The sequence below is a fragment of the Danio rerio genome, chromosome 4, assembly GCF_049306965.1.
Source record: "Danio rerio strain Tuebingen ecotype United States chromosome 4, GRCz12tu, whole genome shotgun sequence".
NCBI classification, from domain to species: domain Eukaryota; kingdom Metazoa; phylum Chordata; class Actinopteri; order Cypriniformes; family Danionidae; genus Danio; species Danio rerio.
Window position 1 is genome coordinate 53,488,666 of NC_133179.1, and position 21,355 is coordinate 53,510,020.

At 37.2% G+C, this 21,355-nt stretch overlaps 2 protein-coding genes and 2 non-coding genes across 6 annotated transcripts in view; 2 read left to right on the forward strand and 2 right to left on the reverse strand.

The window, feature by feature from the left end:
- LOC141375011 (uncharacterized) overlaps window positions 1-21,355 on the reverse strand; it is a 181,020-nt gene that overhangs the window by 68,493 nt on the left and 91,172 nt on the right. The gene's annotated exons all lie outside the window — the stretch shown is intronic.
- On the forward strand, window positions 1,115-8,980 carry si:dkey-40j3.3. Of its 2 annotated transcripts, none has more exons than XM_068220331.2 (3): window positions 1,115-1,154; window positions 1,845-2,034; window positions 6,447-8,980. In XM_068220331.2, exons 2-3 carry the CDS (start codon window positions 1,905-1,907, stop codon window positions 7,556-7,558), a joined length of 1,242 nt encoding a protein of 413 aa, XP_068076432.1. In that variant the 5' UTR covers window positions 1,115-1,154; window positions 1,845-1,904; the 3' UTR covers window positions 7,559-8,980. The 2 variants fall into 2 exon arrangements, with proteins under 2 accessions (XP_068076432.1, XP_068076433.1); XM_068220332.2 differs by having other exon boundaries at window positions 1,845-1,995.
- trnas-cga (transfer RNA serine (anticodon CGA)) lies at window positions 16,221-16,302 on the reverse strand. Its single transcript has one exon. It is a non-coding gene; the product is annotated as a tRNA-Ser (tRNA).
- trnas-gcu (transfer RNA serine (anticodon GCU)) lies at window positions 17,916-17,997 on the forward strand. Its single transcript has one exon. It is a non-coding gene; the product is annotated as a tRNA-Ser (tRNA).

Here is a 21,355-nt window from a genome sequence, read left to right on the forward strand (position 1 = left end):
GCAAACATAAGTGTAGATAGTTACTGTGTGCACAGCAGATGTTTTCACTTCCTCTGAAGAAAAGCAAAATGGACACGAGGATGCCAATGAGTACATCAGAGTGGTCTTAAAGGGGCATTTACCACATCATGACAGGGTGGACAGCAATTTCAAGGACACGTGCAAAATGATTAATATAATATTAATAAAATAAAATAAAAGTTATTAAATTGATTTTGTTAAACAACCTGTTAAAGATAATGAGAATATTTCCAAATCTTTTTAATTTAATCTAATTTACCAACATTTTAGACTCACTGAAGTTGTCTGAGCAGTGTGTGGACATGGCAAAATCACATCCATTCAATGAAAGAATGACGCAAAAATTTACAAAAACATATTTCAAAACACTGATAAGTCTACCTGCATGTGCGTAAAGGTTTAACAATTATATCAAAACATCAGAGTTTCTTTATTGCACATTATGTCCATATAATATTGTTAAATCATGGGACATCAAAGGCACTTTTTAGTGATAATGACCAAGCTAGTGAAACTAAAACATGAAGTAGTAATGGGTACTTTTATACTTAAAGGGCACATATTTTACCCATTTTCAGCATTTAATATAATTCTGTGTCTCTAGAATGTGTCTGTAAAGTTTCAGCTCAAAACACCCATCAGTTTATTTGTTATACCTGTTAGATTTCCTGCTATACACACTTAGTCTTAGTGGATTAAACAAGTCTTTTAAAATTGTCTTTAAAACGTTTAGAGTAAAGCTTTTGATCAACTCCAAATACTGAATATATATATATATATATATATATATATATATATATATATATATATATATATATATATATATATATTTTATATATATATATATATATATATATATATATATATATATATATATATATATATATATATTATTTATATATGTATATATATGTGTGTGTGTGTGTGTGTGTGTGTGTGAGAGTGTGAGAGAGTGAGAGAGAGAGAGAGAGAGAGAGGGAGAGAAAGTGGAAAACGAGCGAGAAATGTATCAAGAAGTCATGACTGCAACAGCAAGTAGCAAAAAAAGCGAAACAAAAGAAAAGACTTTTATTTTGGCGTGATGTGACGTCATAAGTCTGCGCCGCTCTTGCGCTGGATTCAGCTGGAGAAAGGTTTGTTTTAAAGCGTTTACACTTATATAAAGCGATTGATTAAAGTTTTAGGCTTTTTTCATCTGATGCTAAATTATGCTGTTAATGCATAATGCTGCTGTTGACAACATTATTTGAACACTTTATACTATTTAGTATTATTTTACTCACAGTAATGAGAACTATTGTTTGAATAAACTAAAGAAACAGAAACAGTGTGTAATAGGTGTTTTAATGAAGGTTTAAATGATTAAATAGCATGATGCCATTCCATTCTAAATATACATCCCTATGTATGAGAAACGGAGTACTATAGAGGTAAAGTTGGTTTTATATTCACACATTCGTTCATTTATAAGTCTCTATTGTTCACCATGTTACTTTGAATATTCGATTTGAATTAGCATGCAAGTATGACTACTAAACAAATTCTTTATTGGTTTGTGAACAATGTTGTACTTTGATAGTCATTGGCTGCTAATATGATTTCACTGTTTAGAGTTTGCAAATAATACTTTTATGAAGTTATATTATTAAGAGAAAAGTCTGATTGTGCGAATATAAAAACCAACTTTACCTCTATGCTTGGACATACCTGATTTCGTTTTTGTAACTGTTGAAGCAAGTGTTGAAGAGAAGTTATTTTATTTCTGTTAATTTTTTTTACTTATTTAAACAGGATATTTTTATTGTTTTGTTCATTTTAAACAGGATAAAGTGTCCAAACACAGAGAAAAAAATCCTGCTGAAGCGACTGATCTCCACACTGTTATGAAGATGGCGTTTATTAAAGAGGAGAGTGAAGATGTGAAGATTGAAGAAACATTCACAGTCAAACAGGAAGATCTGCAGGAACAAATAGGTTGGTTTCATTCTCAAACACCAACTCAGTCATATAGAGGTAAAGTTGGTTTTATATTCGCACATTCATTCATTTAGAAGTCTCTATATTGTTTACCATGTTAATCAAGCTCTTATGGACCGTTTCCACTAAGTGGTTCGGTTTGGTACGCTTTTATGGCCGTTTCCACTGTTAAAAGGCGTACCGAACCAAACCGTACCGTACCACTTTTTTGGCACCCTTTTGAAAGGGTCCCAAACACTAAGGCCGTACTCACACTAGGTAAAGTTGCCTCGAACCGGGCCAAAGCACGCTTGTCCCCCATCCTGTCTGCCCCGACGGCCCGCACTCACACCACAAACGGGCCTCGGCACGCTTACGTCATCACTGCTGCGCTGTTCAGTGTGAAGCGCTCTCTCAGCAGCACAGTGGAGATTTCTCTAGTTATATCGTTTCAGTCGTTTGATATGTAGTGACATGCAGTCAAATATTTCACCAAACAGTCCTTAGGGATGCGGTGACACGCAGTCAGATATTTCGCCGAACAGATCCGCCACTTTTGGCGCTCATAAACAATCATAAAGCTCTCGTGCTGCAGGAATGAGGAGGTCTGCTGAAGCCGCGCAGCTGTCGTGCTGTGAGGAGTTCTCGTCTTTAATAAACTACGGCAGTTTGCGTTCACTGAAAAGTAAGAATGATTAATAAATCCATATGAAACACTCCCTTAAAAGTCATGTCTTGCTTTCAGTTTTGGGCTTTGGCGCGTTTTGTACTCACACACAAGCGTACCGCGCCAAAGCCCAAGTGAACCGCGCTCAGGCCCACCTCTTCCAACTGGGCCAGGGCCGGCCAAGTGAACCGTGCTTGAGCCTGATTCAGCGCACTCACACTTCTCAAACGATCCGGGAAAGGGGCCTGGGCACGGTACGGATGGCATAGTGTGAGTAGGCCCTAAAAGGCGGAGCTAGACGCGCAGCTGAACGCTATTGGTTTACAGAGATACGTCATTCGTAGACACAACAAGCCAGAATCTAAATAACGGACCCGCCATGTTTAAAATACACAGCGAGAGATTACAGCGGAATTATAAATACAAATGCAGCCATGGTCGATCCGGGCTCAAACAAACCCTGTCGTCATCTTGATAAACAGCCACAAAGCCATAGAGAAGAGCGGATTTACCCTGTGTCGCGTAGTTTTTTACGAGCCAGTCTGAAGCCCGAGTGGTTTCGCATTCTTCCTTGTGCTCGCCGCGCGTCTCTATCTGAAATAACAAACTTCTTGAGCTGATAATAATATATGCGCTTGATTATTGACAAGCTTTGGAAACCCGGTCCTGTGAGAAGCTGACAAACGCGGGACACATTCTGTGACACAATCAGAAAGAAAAAGACAAACGCAGGAGTGGGGCGCGGAAAAAAGGCGAAGCCAAGGAGCACGTTATTTCTTCAGCAAACGTGAACAAACTGCCTTGTCTTAATCTTTATTATCACCTTTTAGACTAATATGAACTGGGAATGATGGAATGACTCTCTAACAGAGGCTACATTTGCTGCTGAATATTACAGACACAGATGAGAGGTTTTCACTGACTGGAGGCTATACTCAGGGCCGGCGCTTCCATAGAGGCGACCTAGACGGCCGCCTAGGGCGGCAGTATAGAGAGGGCGGCATCCGCGACACCTCCCTTACCACCCGCGTCCTCAGTTATGTCTGCGACACCTCCCTCACCACCCGCGTCCTCAGATATATTCGCCCATAGACAACAGAATAGAGAGGGCGGTCTCAGCGACACCTCCATCAGCACCCGCGTGTCCTCAGTTATATCCGTGCATAGGGCGGCAGAACTGAGGTCCGCTACACCCGCACGTCCTCAGTTACAACCGCGCATAGGGCGGCAGAATAGAGAGCGCAGTGTCCGCGACACCTCCCTCCCTCCCTCCTTCAGCACCCGCGCGTCCTCAGTTATATCCGCGCATAGTGTGCTGATTAAGAGGTCTGCGACACCTCACTTCATTTTCATAACCGGTCACTTTCATTTTCACATTAGGGTTGAGGGCGGCAGTTCAGCTTGCTCCGGCCCTGGCTATACTTTGTGTTGTTTTGAACTTAATTAAGGACGAAATGTCTGCTTTGTGTAGTTCTTCTGTAGTTGGTAACATATCAGAGACTATAAGGGTCTGTATGTGTTCATATATCTTCATTTATTTATTTACTTTATATAATTACAGACGTTACAGTAGGCTATTTCGCACCGTCATTGATCTGCAGTTAAAATCAACTAATGTTCATAGAAAAGTTAGTAATAAACATTTATACACAAGTACTTATGTGTGTAAAGCACCTGTTTTGTGAGAAGTGCGTTTCATATGATATGTGAACGACCTGTGCAGCTTTACTGTAGACATTTTCTCGAGCGAAAATGACGTCGACTGAAACTTTGTCATACACCACGCCCACTAAAAGGGTACCCTTGGTAGTGGAAACGCAAGCCTGGTAAAGGTGACCCGTACCGACCCGAACTTTACCATACTGTACCAGTCAGTGGAAACAAGCCATTTGGTCCAGGGTCAAAACCAAATTTTTAAGCACTGTAAATGAATAGATATACTCAATTCTTTCAAATGCCTTATGGTCATCTAAAGAAATTAAGTCCTTTGGACTGGTATTATTTTTAGGTAAATAAATAATATTAAATAAGCAACAAAGGGTGTAAGATAACTGTCTCCCAACAATAAAACCAGTTTGATCTGGGTGAATTATCTTTCTCATGACTGACTCCACTCTGATTGCCAGCACTTTTGGCAGGATTTTATACAGCAGAGTGAGCTGATCGGATGATAAGGTTCACATTTAAGTGGATCCTTACTCTTTTGAAGAAGTACTGTTATAACAGCCGATGTCATGAAGGGGGGAGTGATTCCGATACAAGAGCTTTAGCAAATACCTTGCACAACAGGGGTGTTAACTTGGCACAAAACTTCTTATAAAACTCAGCCGGGACGCCATCAGGGCCTGGTGCTTTTCTGATTTTTTTTAATTTTTTTTTTGTATTTTTAATTTTAGAAGGTGTTAAAATCCCTTCTTTTGTCAACTGATCTAAATCACAGAGGGATGGTAATTCTTAATAATTAAAAAAGCTCTCAATACGTTCAATTAAGTTTACCTTAGAGCTGTAAAGAGTTTTATAGAAGTTTTTAAATTGATCACTAATACCCTGTTGATCAGTAATAATACTGCCATCATCCTTACTAACTGCTACTATAACGCCAGCTGCTGAGGATTGTTTCAGTTGGTAACACAATAACCTGCCAGCTCGTTCACCATGTTCATAATGAACCTGGCGTGATCTTATGTGGAGATCCTCAAGGAGTCATTCCGCTTGCAGAATAAGTATTTTTTTAAGAAGTCAATTGCCATTGCCGATGGCCGACAAACTTCACGATGCTGGGCCTGCATCACGATCCATCGCCCCGCCCCACATTTATATTGATATATAACTTATTATTTGCATGTCATCGTAATAGCAATAACAGTCTTTTTATGAGCTGTGTTAAATGTTACATATAGCTGCTGCTTGCACGGCTGACAGCATCGTGAGGATTAAATGAAGGATTATACAATACCTCTCGCGCTTAAATGTGTAGATTCAGTGCCAAACACGGTTACCGGCGGACTTAAAGCCACTAGAAGTCTTTTATCCACTCTTGGAAAAGTGTAAATGGTGGATTAACATTCAGCACATGATTACTAATAAGATGTGCCATTATTAATAACTTAAGGTAAACCTGTCTGTTATTTTCATTCTCTCATCTTCAGCGCTTCACATTTTCGCATCTATCCTATCATCTGAAGGCAGAAGGCATTGACTGAGTGATTGACAGCTGATATTAACCAATCATTTGCATTCAGTTGTAGAGCAGTGAGCCAATAAATAGAGCACAAAGGCGGGGCAAGCATTGCAGGCTTTTTTTACTTCAAGTTTACATAACAACTGTTTTAATCTGTTCCTGGTGCTGCGTTTGGCGCTTTTAGGTGCAAAGATGCGTTCTGCATAAATGTCTCCTAAATCTGCGCACGCGGTGAGGATTTTACAGTAAAAACAAATGTATGCACTACAGTGAACTCCAACCGTACTCTCGTCTCCTCCACCAGCTGTAGGAAAAGCCATTCACTCTTTTTTTAACTAGTGACATAAGTATTTTCTTTCTCATTTGTGTTTAAAGGTCTTTAGATTTTGGCATGATGTCTAGCTTTTGAAGCTCTTTTGGTCTACTTCACTTTGTCAGACAGGTCCTATTTAGGTGATTTCTTGATTGCGAACGTGTGTGGTAGTAATCAGGTCTGGGTGTGGCTAGAGAACTTGAAGTTGGTGTGATAAATTAAAGTTGTTCTAATGGGAAATTTTTTAAAGTGCCTTTTCACTGAGAGTTTTAATGATTTACTAAAAAGTAAACTTATTTTTATTTCAGACCTAATTAAAGACTACGAGGAGAGTAAAGAGGAACATCATGTCAAAATTGAGGACAAAACTCATTTAGTGACTGATGGTATTTTAAAAGTGAGAGACAAGAGTTGTTTAACCTGCACTCAGTGTGGAAAGAGTTTGGCAAGCAAAAGCAAACTAAAGACTCACATGAGGATTCACACTGGAGAGAAACCATTCACATGCTATCAATATGGGAAGAGTTTCAGCAAATCATCACTTTATAGACACAAGAAGATCCACACCGGTAAAAAAACATTCACTTGCACTCAGTGTGGGAAGAGTTTTAACTGCTCATCACACCTTAATCAACACATCAGGATCCACACTGGAGAGAAACCATTCAGATGCACTCAGTGTGGGAAGAGTTTTAACTGCTCATCACACCTTAATGAACACATGATGATCCACACTGGAGAGAAACCATTCACATGCACCCAGTGTGGGAAGAGTTTTAGCAAATCATCGTCGCTTTATAGACACATGAAGATCCACACCGGAGAAAAACCATACACTTGCACTGAGTGTAGGAAGAGTTTCAGCCAATCATCATCCCTTAATCTACACATGAGGATCCACACTGGAGAGAAACCATTCACATGCACTGAGTGTGGGAACAGTTTCAGTAAATCATCATCGCTTTATAGACACATGAAGATCCACACCGGAGAAAAACCATTCACTTGCACTGAGTGTGGGAAGAGTTTCATCCAATCATCATGCCTTAATGTACACATGAGGATCCACACTGGAGAGAAACCTTTCACATGCACTCAGTGTGGGAAGAGTTTCATCCACTCATCACACCTTAATCAACACCTCATGATCCACACTGGAGAGAAACCATTCAAATGCCCTCAGTGTGGGAAGAGTTTTAGCCAATCATACCTTAAAAAACACATGAAGATTCACACTGGTGTGAGAGAGTATATGTGCTTGGAGTGTGAGAAGACTTTTATTACAGCTGCAGAATTGAAACGGCACAAGAGGATACACACTGGAGAAAAACCGTACAAGTGTTCACAGTGCAGTAAGAGGTTTGCTCACTCAGGAACCCTGAAAGCACATCAGAGGATTCACACTGGAGATAAACTGTAGACGTGATCAGTGTGTATTAGGGTTGGTTAACGAAACCCGGTGCCATTTTAGCACCGCTACCTTGGTAACTGGTATGTATCGGTATTAAATCAGCATATGAATTTCGGTGCTTAATTTCGGTGCTGCGGCATGAACGTGAGGGGTGCATGAAAAAAGGCACATATAGGCATTGTGTCACAGCATCACTAAACATTTAATTCTAAACAACTTTGAGGGATACGGACAAGCGATATTAAGCAATTGTTATTGTCGCTAGGGAACAGACGCACGCAACACACACAGTACAGCGCATTTAGCCTGGAACCAGTGGTTTTTGGTGAGCGAGAGCAACACTCTTCAGATCAACATGTGTGATCACGTTCATCCAATTTGCCTAAACTAAGCATTCTAAAGCAAATTTTACAAGCAAGGATTCTTACACAGCAACTGTCTTTACAAAAGTGTGTGTAACGTTAAGAGGGAAACATGTCAAACTTAATGACACATGTAGAACAGATGTAACACATTGATCAAATGTAGTTTTCAGTCACGCTCATGTAAGTCATATTCAACTGATTTCCGTCTTGAACACATGATTTATTTACTACACATTTTTAAACATAATAGTTTAACTAACTCGTTTTTAATATCTAACGTTACTTTTTTATGCTGACAGTCAGTGCAGAACATTTTACTAGTTATTTTGCAAGACAAAGTCCCTTTAAGTGTTTATTAGTCTTTTATTCAGATTAAAGGGTAATTTAGACTTAAAGGGGTGGTCCACTATGATCTCATATTTTAAACTTTAGTTGATGTGTAATGTAGCTGTGTGAACATAAACAGCATCTCTGAATGTAAAATGCTCAAAGTTCAATGCAAAGGGAGACCTTGATTTTTAGAGTTAGCTTAGCAACGCCTACAATGAACGAATTTTGGGGACTACAAAAAATACTTCCGCCCCCTGTGAGATCTCAAAAGTTTGTTATTGCGCATCCCACACTGCGCAGGTAAAGGCCGTTGCCAGAGGCGCTGTAACTACTGCAGAGGGAGAAATGCCATCCTGCTGTTTCCACAGAGCTTCTCTGTTTCTGTTGTTGGGCTTCCAAATGACACGACCCAAACACAGAAGTGCTTACAGTTCAATATTAATTATGTTCCAGAGAACTATAAAATACACAGCAAGCATGATTTGACAAAACGCAGCTTCCAGAATCTCTCCCAGTTCAGTGCTGGATTCGGCTAAAATCTCCTCAAAGATGGAGCAAGGAGACGCTGTGAACTGAGTCATGATCTGTAAGTGTTTTTATTTGTTAAAATTGATCATGACACGTACAGCGTCTAGCCTTAACGGTGTGTTGTAGCATAAATGTAAATAACGGGAAATTATATTCATCACTAACGACTTAGCTACAAATCCATACTTATCAGTCAAACGGCTGTAAACACACACACATACACAAACATACATACACGCACTCTTGGCCAGCATGCGCGTCTCTGTGTGAGATGGCAGTGTGTCTCTTATGTGTGTGCACGACTGCACTGATTGTCTTCAGGCAGCTTTTCCATGCGTTCAACTCAAGACAATAAAGTCGCAAAAGATATGTGAACGAATCATGTTACTTACACAGGCATATTCCGTATATGCGTGAAAGACGTCCTGTTACGCATTGATTAAAAAAAATAAAAAATACAGCAATGCTCTCCCAACTGGAGTGTAACAGCAAAAACAAATCAATCCAGGCTCACACGGGTCTCATCTCACATCTTGTGATTTAATCTGTCACCACAGAAAATAACTTAATCCGAGCATGAGAGAAAAAGAACAATAAATATCCCGCGCACATGCACTTCTCATGTTACAGACACTTCATAGTATATACACGCACACACATAAACACAATAAATGGCACAGAAACACTTTTAAAGGAGCCGCATCCCATTTTCACTCGTTACAGACACGTGTTAACTGACTGACTGTTTACACACAACGCGCGTGCTTCTCCAGGCGTGACGTGGAGCCGATCGGCGAATCACAGCACATTATGATGATGACCAATCAGAGTCACTTGAGGGTGGGCCTTTTAGAGGAACTAGGAAATATGACAGTCGTTTTCCTGTTAGCTGAGTAGCTGTGTATAATCAAAGTGAGATATATGAAAAAATAACATGATTTCCTTCAAGTGAAACATGAGCACACATTGCTTTGCATCTTATTAACACAACCAAGCCTTAAAATTACATTCTGGACCACCCCTTTAATCAGTTCACTACGAAAGTTAAAATAATTAGTCAAATTATTTTGTAACTGATTTGTTGTGTAAGTCAAAAATATACAGTAAATATTTCTTAAGGAGGCTAATATTACTGACCTTATTATTATTTTTTTAAATTAAAAACGGCTTTTATTCATGGAATAAACAATAAGAAATAGGACTTATTATGACTCCAGAATAATTATGTTTTAGGAAACACTGTAAAAGTTTTCAGAAACATTATTTTAAATGAATGGGAGAGTAAAATAAAACGACTTCAGCTGTAGGCCTGTTAAAGTTTACAGGTGCAACAATGTGCCTTGATGTACTTGAATGTTAGAAATGTGTTCTCCTACACCAACGTTACTTGTCAAATAAATGAACAAGGAAGATTATTTTGAGTTTAAGTTATTTAATTATCTTGTTTATGAAGACTGCAGAGTAATGGATGAAAACAAATGACTTTGAATAATGTTTTAAGTATTTTGTGATATATTTGTTAAAATGTGCTCCTAAAATTACTTGGCCCCTGCCCGCCCCCCACAGGTTAAAAGGAAGCTAATGTAATTTCATAATGCAAATCTTAAATTCATGCTAACCAACAAATGATCAAAGGAAATGTATTAATGTAATACAATATGAATTGATGTTTACATTAAACTGTAATTATGTTGTTCTATTAAAATTATTTAAAAAAAAGAAAAATTTGTCAAATAAAATTTTTTTGAAGAGTCATCCACCATCATTTTGTGGCTAAAAAAAAGTATCGATTCAGGCACCGTTTTGGCACCGGTATTGTTTTAAAAGTATCGATTTAGCACCGGTATCGAAAAAAAAAAAAAACGATACCCAACCCTAGTGTGTACAGAGTTTCACTCATTCGGGGCAGCTTGAGAAACACATGGGATGGTTTCCAGTATGGTGTTGACACATGTAGCAGCATAGAAAGAGCGCTTCCATACACACTGGTATTAATCCTCCTTTTTACATCATATATGATAACCTAAACCATATTTAAATAACATGGAGTGCAATAGGCACAGCAAGGAAGGGCTTTTTTAGAAAAGGAAGGCTTTCCTCTCACATTAAGAAGTTATTTAAGACTTCAAGGTTTGGAGATCTTTTTCTTAATTTTTTTTATGTGGTTCAAGATATTCACGTTTGTGTTTTTCGTGTTCCGATCACAGTGATCTTTGCAATAATATCTGATTATAGTATATGCAAAAACAGAAATATAGAGTAATTACTTTGAATATTAATGGGTTACTAAATCCGATTAAAAGAAGCAAACTTGTGGCTAAAATTAAAAGAGAAAACCAACAGATAATCTTCTGGCAAGAGACACATCTTTCTGATACAGAAAATAGGAAATTAGAAAAAATGGGATTTAAGGTTTTCTTTTTCTCATATAATAATGGTCGTAAACGAGGAGTAATGACATTAATCTCAAATAAAATCAACTTCCAATTAATTTCTACTGATAAAGAAGGGCGATATAACCTAATTAAAGGAACTACCAACCATACCAAAGTTACATTAGTTAGTATATATAGACCACCTGAAAAAGACAAAGCATTTCTCAAAAAAATAGTAAGTGTTATAGCCAAGGAGACATCAGGTACGTTGATCTGTGAGGGAGACTGGAATGTACAACTTCAGCCTAAAATTGGACTCATCTTCTAATAAGCAAATTAGTCAAGAAACTAGACAAATAAGATATTTGATGAAATAATTAGGCTCGATAGATGTATGAAGAGACATATTTCCTCTTAAAAAAGGAATATACTTTCTTCTCTTCTGCCCACATGTCTCATTATAGAATTGTTTTTTTATTTTTAGGTCAGATCAACATAAAATAAAAGACTGTAAAATTGGAACAAGGGACATCTCAGACCATGCAGGAGTATGTTTAAGAGTGTACCTGGACAATAAACCAAGTAAGACATTTTGGCGATTTAAACTTAAACATTTGAATGATTTAACGTGTGTAGAATATGTTAAAAAAGAACTATTAGTATATTTAAAACATAATGATAATAATGCAGAGGTGTCACCTAGTATCGATGGGACGCAGCTAAAGCTGTTATGCGAGGTAAACTTATAATGTGGGGATCAAGAAAAAAAAATGGAATTACATAAATAATCTAAATATACAACTTGAAGATTTAGAGACTAAATATGGTAAATATCCAGATATTTTTAATAATATCAAAGAAGTTAAAGTGGAACTCAATAAAATGTTTGAGGGCGTGTCAGAATCCATACTTGCTAATTTAAGGATGGAAAAATCCGTTTTGCGCCATGGCGCATGGTCTAAAAGGGTTGATTTTATTTTCTTAATGAGTTATAGGTGTGTTTTGAGAATAAACCAATCAGCAACTCATCTCCCATTCCCTTTAAGAGCCAGTTGCGTCGCGTCATGAGCGCATTTGCTATTTACATGACGTAAAGTAAGTTCACTTTTGCTTTTGCTCTCGTGGATAGGGAAACCTTTACACACAGACATCAATTAGCCTATAAATAATTAATTTTGTTTGTTAAGCGCAAACATTTGTTTTAAAACTATTTTTAAATTCAGTTCTAATTTCCAGCAAACAAATACATTAACATTGATAATCAAGTGTGTTCAAAAAACTGAGTTATTTCCAAATACACCTGCTGTGCCCCATATGGTCTAAAACCTGACAGGTGGGCAAATCTAAGCCTGTTTTTAATCAAACAAATATAAACATGGATATAATAAATAATACTGCTAATAATAATAACATTATACAAAAGCAAATTAAATGAACTGAAAAAGATGAAGAAAGTATGAAGGCTGTGGTTTTAAAATTCATGTAGGCTATAAATTAATATGTTTTGTAATAATTTAATCATTTATATTTATATCCTATATATATATATATATATATATATATATATATATATATATATATATATATATATATATATATATATATATATATATATATATATATATATCCTTATTATATATATATCCTTAATATATTATATCTTTTTCATATGTAATGATATTTGCGTATTGGTCTGCATCTTGTGTGTAGTGTGTAAGCCAGGCGCACTTTGCGCCAAACAATAGACCAACTTTGTTCTGGTCTAAAGAACAGACTATTTACAGTTTCTCAAAATAGCAACGCGCCAAAACACGCTTGCTTTTTTAGACCAGAATGCCTATAGGTGCACATACGAGCGCAAATGCATTTGCTATTTAAACAGTTTGGCGCAATGCCTCAAAATGACCCTTGCGCCGAGGTGAAAGTAGCAAATAGCAATTGCTTTGCGTCTTGTGCCACATTGCGCCGGGTGTATGATAGGGCCCTATGCATCTATATTAGCTAAACGATTATAGGACATTCTTTCAGACCTAATAGATACTTATCAAACAGGTTTTATAAAACAAAGACAAACATATGATAATATATGGCGAGCCCTTCACGTAATAGATTATATAGCTCAAAACAAGATTAGCACTTTTCTAAGTAGCCTAGACGCAGAAGAAGCTTTCGATGAGTTGGGATTTTTTATATTTGGTTCTGCAACGATTTGGATTTGAGAATGACACTATACGTTTTTAAAATCTTTATTTTAAACTCCTACAGCTAGAATTAAAATAACTGTGGATATTTTCAGAACATATTATATTAGAGGATGTCGAAAAGGGTGCCCATTAAGTCCTTCCTTATTTGCATTTTTTGTTATACCATTGGCACAACTAATCAGAGATTATGCAGAAATAAGGGGAGTGAAAATTAAAGATGTAGAACATAAAATTTGTTTATATGCTGATGATGTGTTTCTGTTTCTTACATACCCAGAATTTAGTTCACCTAAGGTGATGCATTTTCTTGACAAATTTGGATTACATTCAAGATATAGATTAAATTTACTTAAAACACAAACTCTTTAATGCAACTATAACCCAGATGATAAAATACACAAGGATTATGCATTTAAATGGATCATACCTTCTATCAGATATCTTGGGAGTTCAAATCTCTGCAGACCTATCAGATATCTATAAAAATAAATGACTTTCCCATTACAGAAACTATAATAAAGCATTTGAACAGATGGCCCTTTCTATCTTTAGATCTATATAATCGAATAGAGATAATAAAGGTGAATATATTACCATGCACACTTTTTCTCTTTAAAGCTTTACCAGTGGAGAAACCAAAAAGCCAATTTGATGAATAGAAAAAAACTAGTGTCTCGCTTCATTTGGAACGGAAAACATCATTAGATGTTTATTGTAAGGCAGCACAGCTTAGACACATAGTTTGTTGGTGCAATGACAAATACTGTGCAAAGTGGAAAGAATTTGAACAATTACTAATCCACTTACCTCTCCAATAATTATTAGGAGATAGAAACCTCTAACCATACAGAATTGCATAAATTGAATTCCCTGAAAAAGAGCTCTTTAGAAATTTGGTACAAAGAATTAAAGAATCCTAAATGTGAAAAGCAAGCTAAGATATTAAGAGGGGTTGAACATGATATTCAATTTAAACCAGCAAAACTAGATCTAAGATTTAAACAATGGAGTTTGTAGGCCATAACATCCTTCTGTCTCAACACTACTGATAATGAATTAGAAAGTTTTCAACAACTTTCCAATATATATAACTTAGATAAACAAGACTTTTTCCATTACCTTCACGTTAGACACTACTTCAATAAAAGCATAAGAGATTCTGAAGACATAAAAACAACAGTAGTGCAGGTATTTATAGATGCTTACAAAAAGAAGGTTAATAAAAAAACTAGTATCAAGACTTTATTCCTGTCTGACATTAACAAAGAAACACTCAATAATGTATACAAAACATAAATGGGAAAGGGTAGCCAAATTAATACTAACAAATGAGGAATGATTGACTCTTTGGGAAACACAAATGATCACAATTAATTCCGATTAATGGAGGGGATTTATTTGGAGAAATGTTATCAGGTTTTTTATTTCACCTAAAATAAAATAGTTTCAAAGTAGAGATCAAAAAATGGTGAATGCTGGAGAAAATGTGAAATTGTATTTGCAGATCATGTCCACATATTTAGGGACTGTAATATTATACAAAAGATTTAAATAAAGAGATAAATGCAATAATGAGATTGAATCTGGTATGTTATTTTAAAACTATGTACCTGGGAATTTACTCTGCAGAAATACCATAAAATGATGTGTATCTTCTTAACACAATACTAACAACTAGCAAAAAGGCCATTACAAAAAAAAATTGCTAAAGGAAGATCCTCCATCTGTAGGCAAATGGTATGATATTGTTAAAGAGGTGTATGACATAAAAGTACTGACATTTAACTTGAGACAACAAGCCTATAAAATTTCTGCATACTGGGGTAAATGGTTGAGAAGAAGCTTCTTGCTTTAAGCGGGGAGTCCCCAACAGGTTTCCATCGCCTAAACAACTCAGCTACGACTACATGTACTGCCATGTCCTCATGGCTAGTACACGTGTTGTGCATCCAGATGAAACTTTCGGCAAGCGATTGCTTAACTGCAAAAGCTGTGGCTCCACAAAAAGGGTCTTATAAGGGTCCAAATGGGGACTTGAACCCTGTACCCTTAGATTGAAATTCTGATGCTCTACTGACTGAGCCATGCGGGCTCCATGACAATGTTTTTAAGTAGACAAGGTTTAGAGTTGTGGTTGGCGCAAATCTTTACGGTACACAAAAATTTACCGTGACGTGGGGTTTTGGCTTGTGGTTGTTGTAGATGTTGCTAAAACACAACAGGTTACTGTGAGGTTGGGTTAATGGTTGTTGTAGGTGTAGACATCAGTAAAACAAAATAGTTTTACTCCATGTCATGTAGGAGACATTAAATGGATCAATTGCAACTGCAGAAGGGGTTACTGTTGTTGTGGCAATGAATGGAGACTCAACAATTGAAAAGATTCCTTCCATGCCTTAGAAGCGTGACTTGATCAGTACTTATCTACACAGCATGCTGGCATCAAAGATCCTATTTCTCTTATATCGAATCCCTAGTCTTCCACACTTTAGGAAACATAAACATTCAGGACGTGCCATTAGCACAGCCTGCACTAAAAGGAGGCTGGAGATTACGGATGGCAACACAGAGTCCAACGCCAATATCACCTTGAAAAATCTGCTGTGACCCGAATTCAAACTGGAGTTGCTGAGGCCACAACGCAGAGTACTAACCATTATACGATCACGGCAAGCTACGAGACAACCACTGGACCTTCACTCTCTGTCAAATATCTTTGAAAATGGAGGGCCTCCATGGCAGTTAGGTACCATGGCTGCCGATTTATTTTTGTGGCTTTTGCCTACCATCACATCCCTTATCACAAGAAACAATGGAGTTGTTAACAATCAAGGAAGGTCGCAAATTAAAATACTGCGCACTGACAGCACGTAGTCGGCAGGACTCGAACCTGCGCGGGGAAACCCCAATGGATTTCGAGTCCATCGCCTTAACCACTCGGCCACAACTACATGTACTGCCATGTCCTCATGGCTAGCACACGTGTGGTGTGGTGCATCCAGATGAAACTTTCGGCAAGCAATAGCTCAACCGCAAAAGCTGTGGCTCCACAAAAAGGGTCTTATATGCCCAAACTGGGACTTGAACCCTGGACCCTCAGATTAAAAGTCTGATGCTCTACCGACTCAGCCATCCAGGCTCCATGGCTAAGCTTTTTAATTAGGCAAGGTTTAGGGTTGTGGTCGGTGCAGACCTTTAGGGTACACAAAAGTTTACCGTGACGTGAGGTTTAGGCTTATGATTGGTGTAGATGTTGCTAAAACACAACAGGTTACTGTGAGGTTGGGTTTTTGGTTGTTGTAGGTGTAGACATCAGTACAACACAATAGTTTGGACTCCATGTCATGTAGGAGCCATTAAATAGATCAATAGCAACTGCAGAAGGTCTTTCTGTTGTTTTCTATAATTTCTTTCCATTCTTTTGGTCTATTTTTTTTCAAGTTAGTAAATTGATTTTCAATAACTCTTGTCAAAGATAGAGAATAAATTGGAAATGCACAGCGATGAAGGAAGGGTGATTAACTTTAAAGAAAATCAATATGCTTTCAAAGATGGTATACCATTTATCCATTTATCCACTAGCATTCCATATATCAAACAATATGTGTGTAGCATTTCTCTTTCATACATTGATCATTTGCATTTAGAGAACCCTTAAGGTCTCTGTCATGTCAGTTACTTTGCACTTGCGAATTGAAGTAAAAAAAACAAGTCATTTTCCGCTTGGAATTATGAGGTTCTATCTGCCAGATCATTCATTGAAGCTTTACTTTTCAAGAAATACAATCAAAAAATGTATAAGTTGGTGTAGTAACAATATGTTGATACTTGAGAAAGTTATATTTTGGTTTCTATAACATTTATTTCATGTTTTAGGATGAATATTTTTCTTGTTTAAATTGAGCTTACAAAGCTGGGCTAAAAATATTTTTCCAGTGCAGATGTTAGTTTTATCTAATTAATATGTTAATATTTATGACATTTTATGCTTTATATGAATTACTGAATTGTATTTATTGAATTATATGGCCTGTGAATTGAATTAGGTTTTGCCCTTCAAGGCTTAATATTAAATTGAAAGACTTTAAAAGAAACAGACAATGACCAGATGAGTTTAATAAACACTGAATAGTGTTTCACTGACTATATTTAAACAAATAAATATATTTCACATTTAATATAGACATTTTTTAATATTGATATCTTTTTCAACAATATAAAATGTAACATTTCATTTCAATTTTGGTGACGCGTGCTTCCGTGGAAGGTGTTTTACCTGCACCCTCTTATCGTTTTGAAGGATGTTGTGGCAAAATTTAACGTCATCTTTACCGAAAATAGAAGCAAATACATACAGAAATGCCATATTCCAGCCCCCATCAGGAAAGTGAGTACATACATGACGAGGTGGCTGAGTCCATCGAATCCCATTCTTGTCGTTCATATGCTCTGTCATTCATATGGCAAAACTGTAAGTCATCTTACCGAAAAATAATTGCAGAAACATACATATACAAATATGTGCCACAGTCCAGGCTCCACCAGACAAGAAAGGAAAATATGTGATGAGGTGGCCGAGTGGTTAAGGCGATGGACTGCTAATCCATTGTGCTCTGCACGCATGGGTTCGAATCCCATCCTTGTCGCTCGTGTGTTCTGGCATTTGATAGAGCCTGGTGCTTCCTTGGAATTTTTTTTACTCACACCCTCTTAGCGTTTTGAAGGATGTTGTTGCAAAATTTAATGTCACCTTTTCTGAAAATAGCTGCAAATGCATACATAAATGCCATAGTCCAGGACTTCCGGTAGGTAGAGCCATAGGATGGCAGCATAGAACGTACTCTCCCGGTCAAGGTGTTCAAAAAGCCCTTATACTTTTACCAATTCAAGTGAGCTTTGCACTAGACGACTTCAAAATAAATGGGGCAAAACCTAAAAAGGGGAATTCAAAGCCAAAAATAAGCGAGGAGGAAAAGGAGACGAGGAATGATAACGACAAGTTAGGCCTACCTGAGAAAGAACATGGAGCCGAAACTTTGCGAGCAGTGAGAGAACTCAGCAGAGATATCTCCGAACTGAAGACAGATTTAAAAAAAGAATTCAGCCAATTCAAAGAAGAGTTCAAAAAGGATATGAAAACAGAAGTGGACAAGCTGAAAAGCGACATAAACTTGAAGCTAGAAGGCATCTCCGAAGATATTCAGTCACATGGCACAAGACTGAATGAAGCAGAGGAGCGAATAACTGAACTCGAGTCGGCAAACCTTGAACTAAAGGATGCCTTACTGCACACCTTGAAAGAGCAAAAAATGATGCAGAATAAGGTCACAGATTTGAGGGCTTATCGGGACAAAATAATACCCAAATATACGGTATTAAGGAAGGAGCAGAAGGGATGTCCATGATTAATTTCATCACGTCTTTGCTAAAAACTGCAGGTACAGAGAGCGCACAGATCTCTCGGTCCTAGACCTCAAAATAATAATACTTCAAGATCGATTATAGTCAATTAATTAATTAAAAAATTAATTAATTTAAAAAATCAATTAAAAAAGAACCACAACACGATGGCAAGGCGATTTTCTTTGCGCACGATTTCCCCATGGAGATTAATGCAAAACTGAAGAAATATAAAGAAGTGAAAAAAGTCCTCAAGAAGAACAAAATTCGATTTCAGACACCCTACCCAGCCAAGATGCGAATACACTGGGAGACAGGACCACAACTTTAAGAAAACGCGACTGAAGCTACAAAAGACTTGAAAAAGAGAGGATATACGGTGGATCTGACGATGACGCAGCAGGTATCCCAAGACCCCTGGTGTCGATGGGAAGAAAGACTGACACGCCGTACCCAGTGGCTAAGAGCTGGACAGATCGCTCCTGATCGTGTTCAGGAAAGGTTGAAGAGCTTTCAGAGACAAACACCGAATGAAGATTAACTGTTGAGAAACACCGCTGACTGTTAACGTTAAAGAGGTATGCAGAAGCACTGTTATGATACACAACTTACAAATAACGCTAAAGACCGGGCACAAGTGATTAGACTGGTATGTTATTAGAGAATTTTTCTTATCTAAATGAGGGACCCCTGCAAGAGGCAGGAATAAATGCCTCTCCCCAGGACTGGAGCTGGGTTTTTGCGGGGTCAAACATGGCCCACAACTTTGGAAGCCAATGTTCTTTGTTTTTTTGTTTAGTTTCATTATCTTTTTTGTTAGTTCTAAATGTTGCCAACTTAACTTTCTGAAATTACCATGCAGAGATATGTAAAATAAAATAAAATAAAATTGCATCTTTAAATGTAAATGGGTTAAATAATCCAATTAAGAGGAGAAAGGTTATGGCCAAAATGAAACGTTAAAAAAAAAAAAAAAAATCATATACTTGCAAGAAACACACCTTTCCCCATCTCTCTATTCTCTTTATTCTCTATTTTCACCTGGGGATACTCATCCCGAGGTCCTCAGATTAGGCGGAGTCACTGATTGGATCCAAGACCAGCGACGTGATGATCCCAAGGATTCCATATCCGGGACCAGGCCATATCCTGAGCTGCTGCTGCGCTGATGGTCGTGGGGAGTGGAGAACATGTGTCTGATTCCAGCGACGCTCCAGGGACAGACGAGTCTTCATTGAGGCCATCTTCCAGCCTAAACCACGACGAATGAAGTTCTGCACAAGACTTTTGGCCAGCGGAGAAATTAAAATGGTCGTGCCCAACTGAGTCTGGTTCTCTCAAGGTTTTTTTTCTTCACTCCCATCAGGTGAAGTTTTTTTTCCCTCTCCGCTGTCGCCACTGCCTCGCATGGTTCAGGATTGGTAGAGCTACGCATCGATGAATTTGCTCTTCAGTGTTTGAACTCTCAGTAATGATTAAATCACACTGAACTGAGCTAAACTGAACTGAACTGAACTTAAACACTAAAACCTGAACCACACTGTTCCAGTTACTGAACCACACTGTTCCAGTTACTATGACCATTTATGTGAAGCTGCTTTGACACAATCTACATTGTAAAAGCGCTATACAAATAAAGCTGAATTGAATTGAATTGAACATGATAAACTTTAAAAATTTGGATATACACAAACTTTTTATAGTTCTTTTTGGAAAAATAATAAAAGGGGAGTTTCAATATCAATACATAATTTTGAGTTGCTAAAAGAGATATCAGATAAAGAAGGCAGATATATTTTGCTTTAGGGAAAACTAAATGAACAATTAATCACTTTAGTAAATGTATATGCACCCCCTGGCAGTAAAACGCTGTTCAATACAATTATCAACCTTTTGGCTATGGAGACTAAGGGAATAACAATATGTGGAGGTGATTTCAGTATAGTTCTTAACCAACAAAAGGACACTTCCAATAATAAAAGAATTAAAACGACTCAGTTAAGAAGTTTAGAATTCATTAAAAGAGTTGGAGTATTAGATGTTTAGAGAGATCTTCACCCCTCAAAACGAGAATACTCCCATTATTCTTCACCCCATGCAGTTTACAGTGGAATTTAATATTTTTTTATGTTTAGCAGGGACAGACACAGGGTAAAAGAATGTGAAATGAAAGCGGCCGATGTATCAGATCATGCAACATTGTACCTCACTTTAAATTTGAATGACAGAAAAGCTGATAAAATATGGAGGCTAAATACAAGTATACTAGGGAAAACAGAAGTAGTGGCCCAAATTAAATTAGAAATTTAATTATACGTAGAGAATAATGATAATGGGGAAGTAAGTCCTATAATCTTATGGGAGTCCTATAATCTTATGCAGCTAAAGCTGTATTACAAGGCAAGATCATTTCTATTACAGCAACCCTTAAGAAGATAAAAGAACTTCGATTTAGGATTCTTAAAGATAATTTAAAGCAATTAACAACATGCAACTAGTAAAGATATCCAGATTTTAAAACAGATCAAAAATATAAAAAATAAAATAGATGAGATGTATAGAGAGGACATAGAGAAAAAAATAAAAATTCCTAAGGCAAGCCTT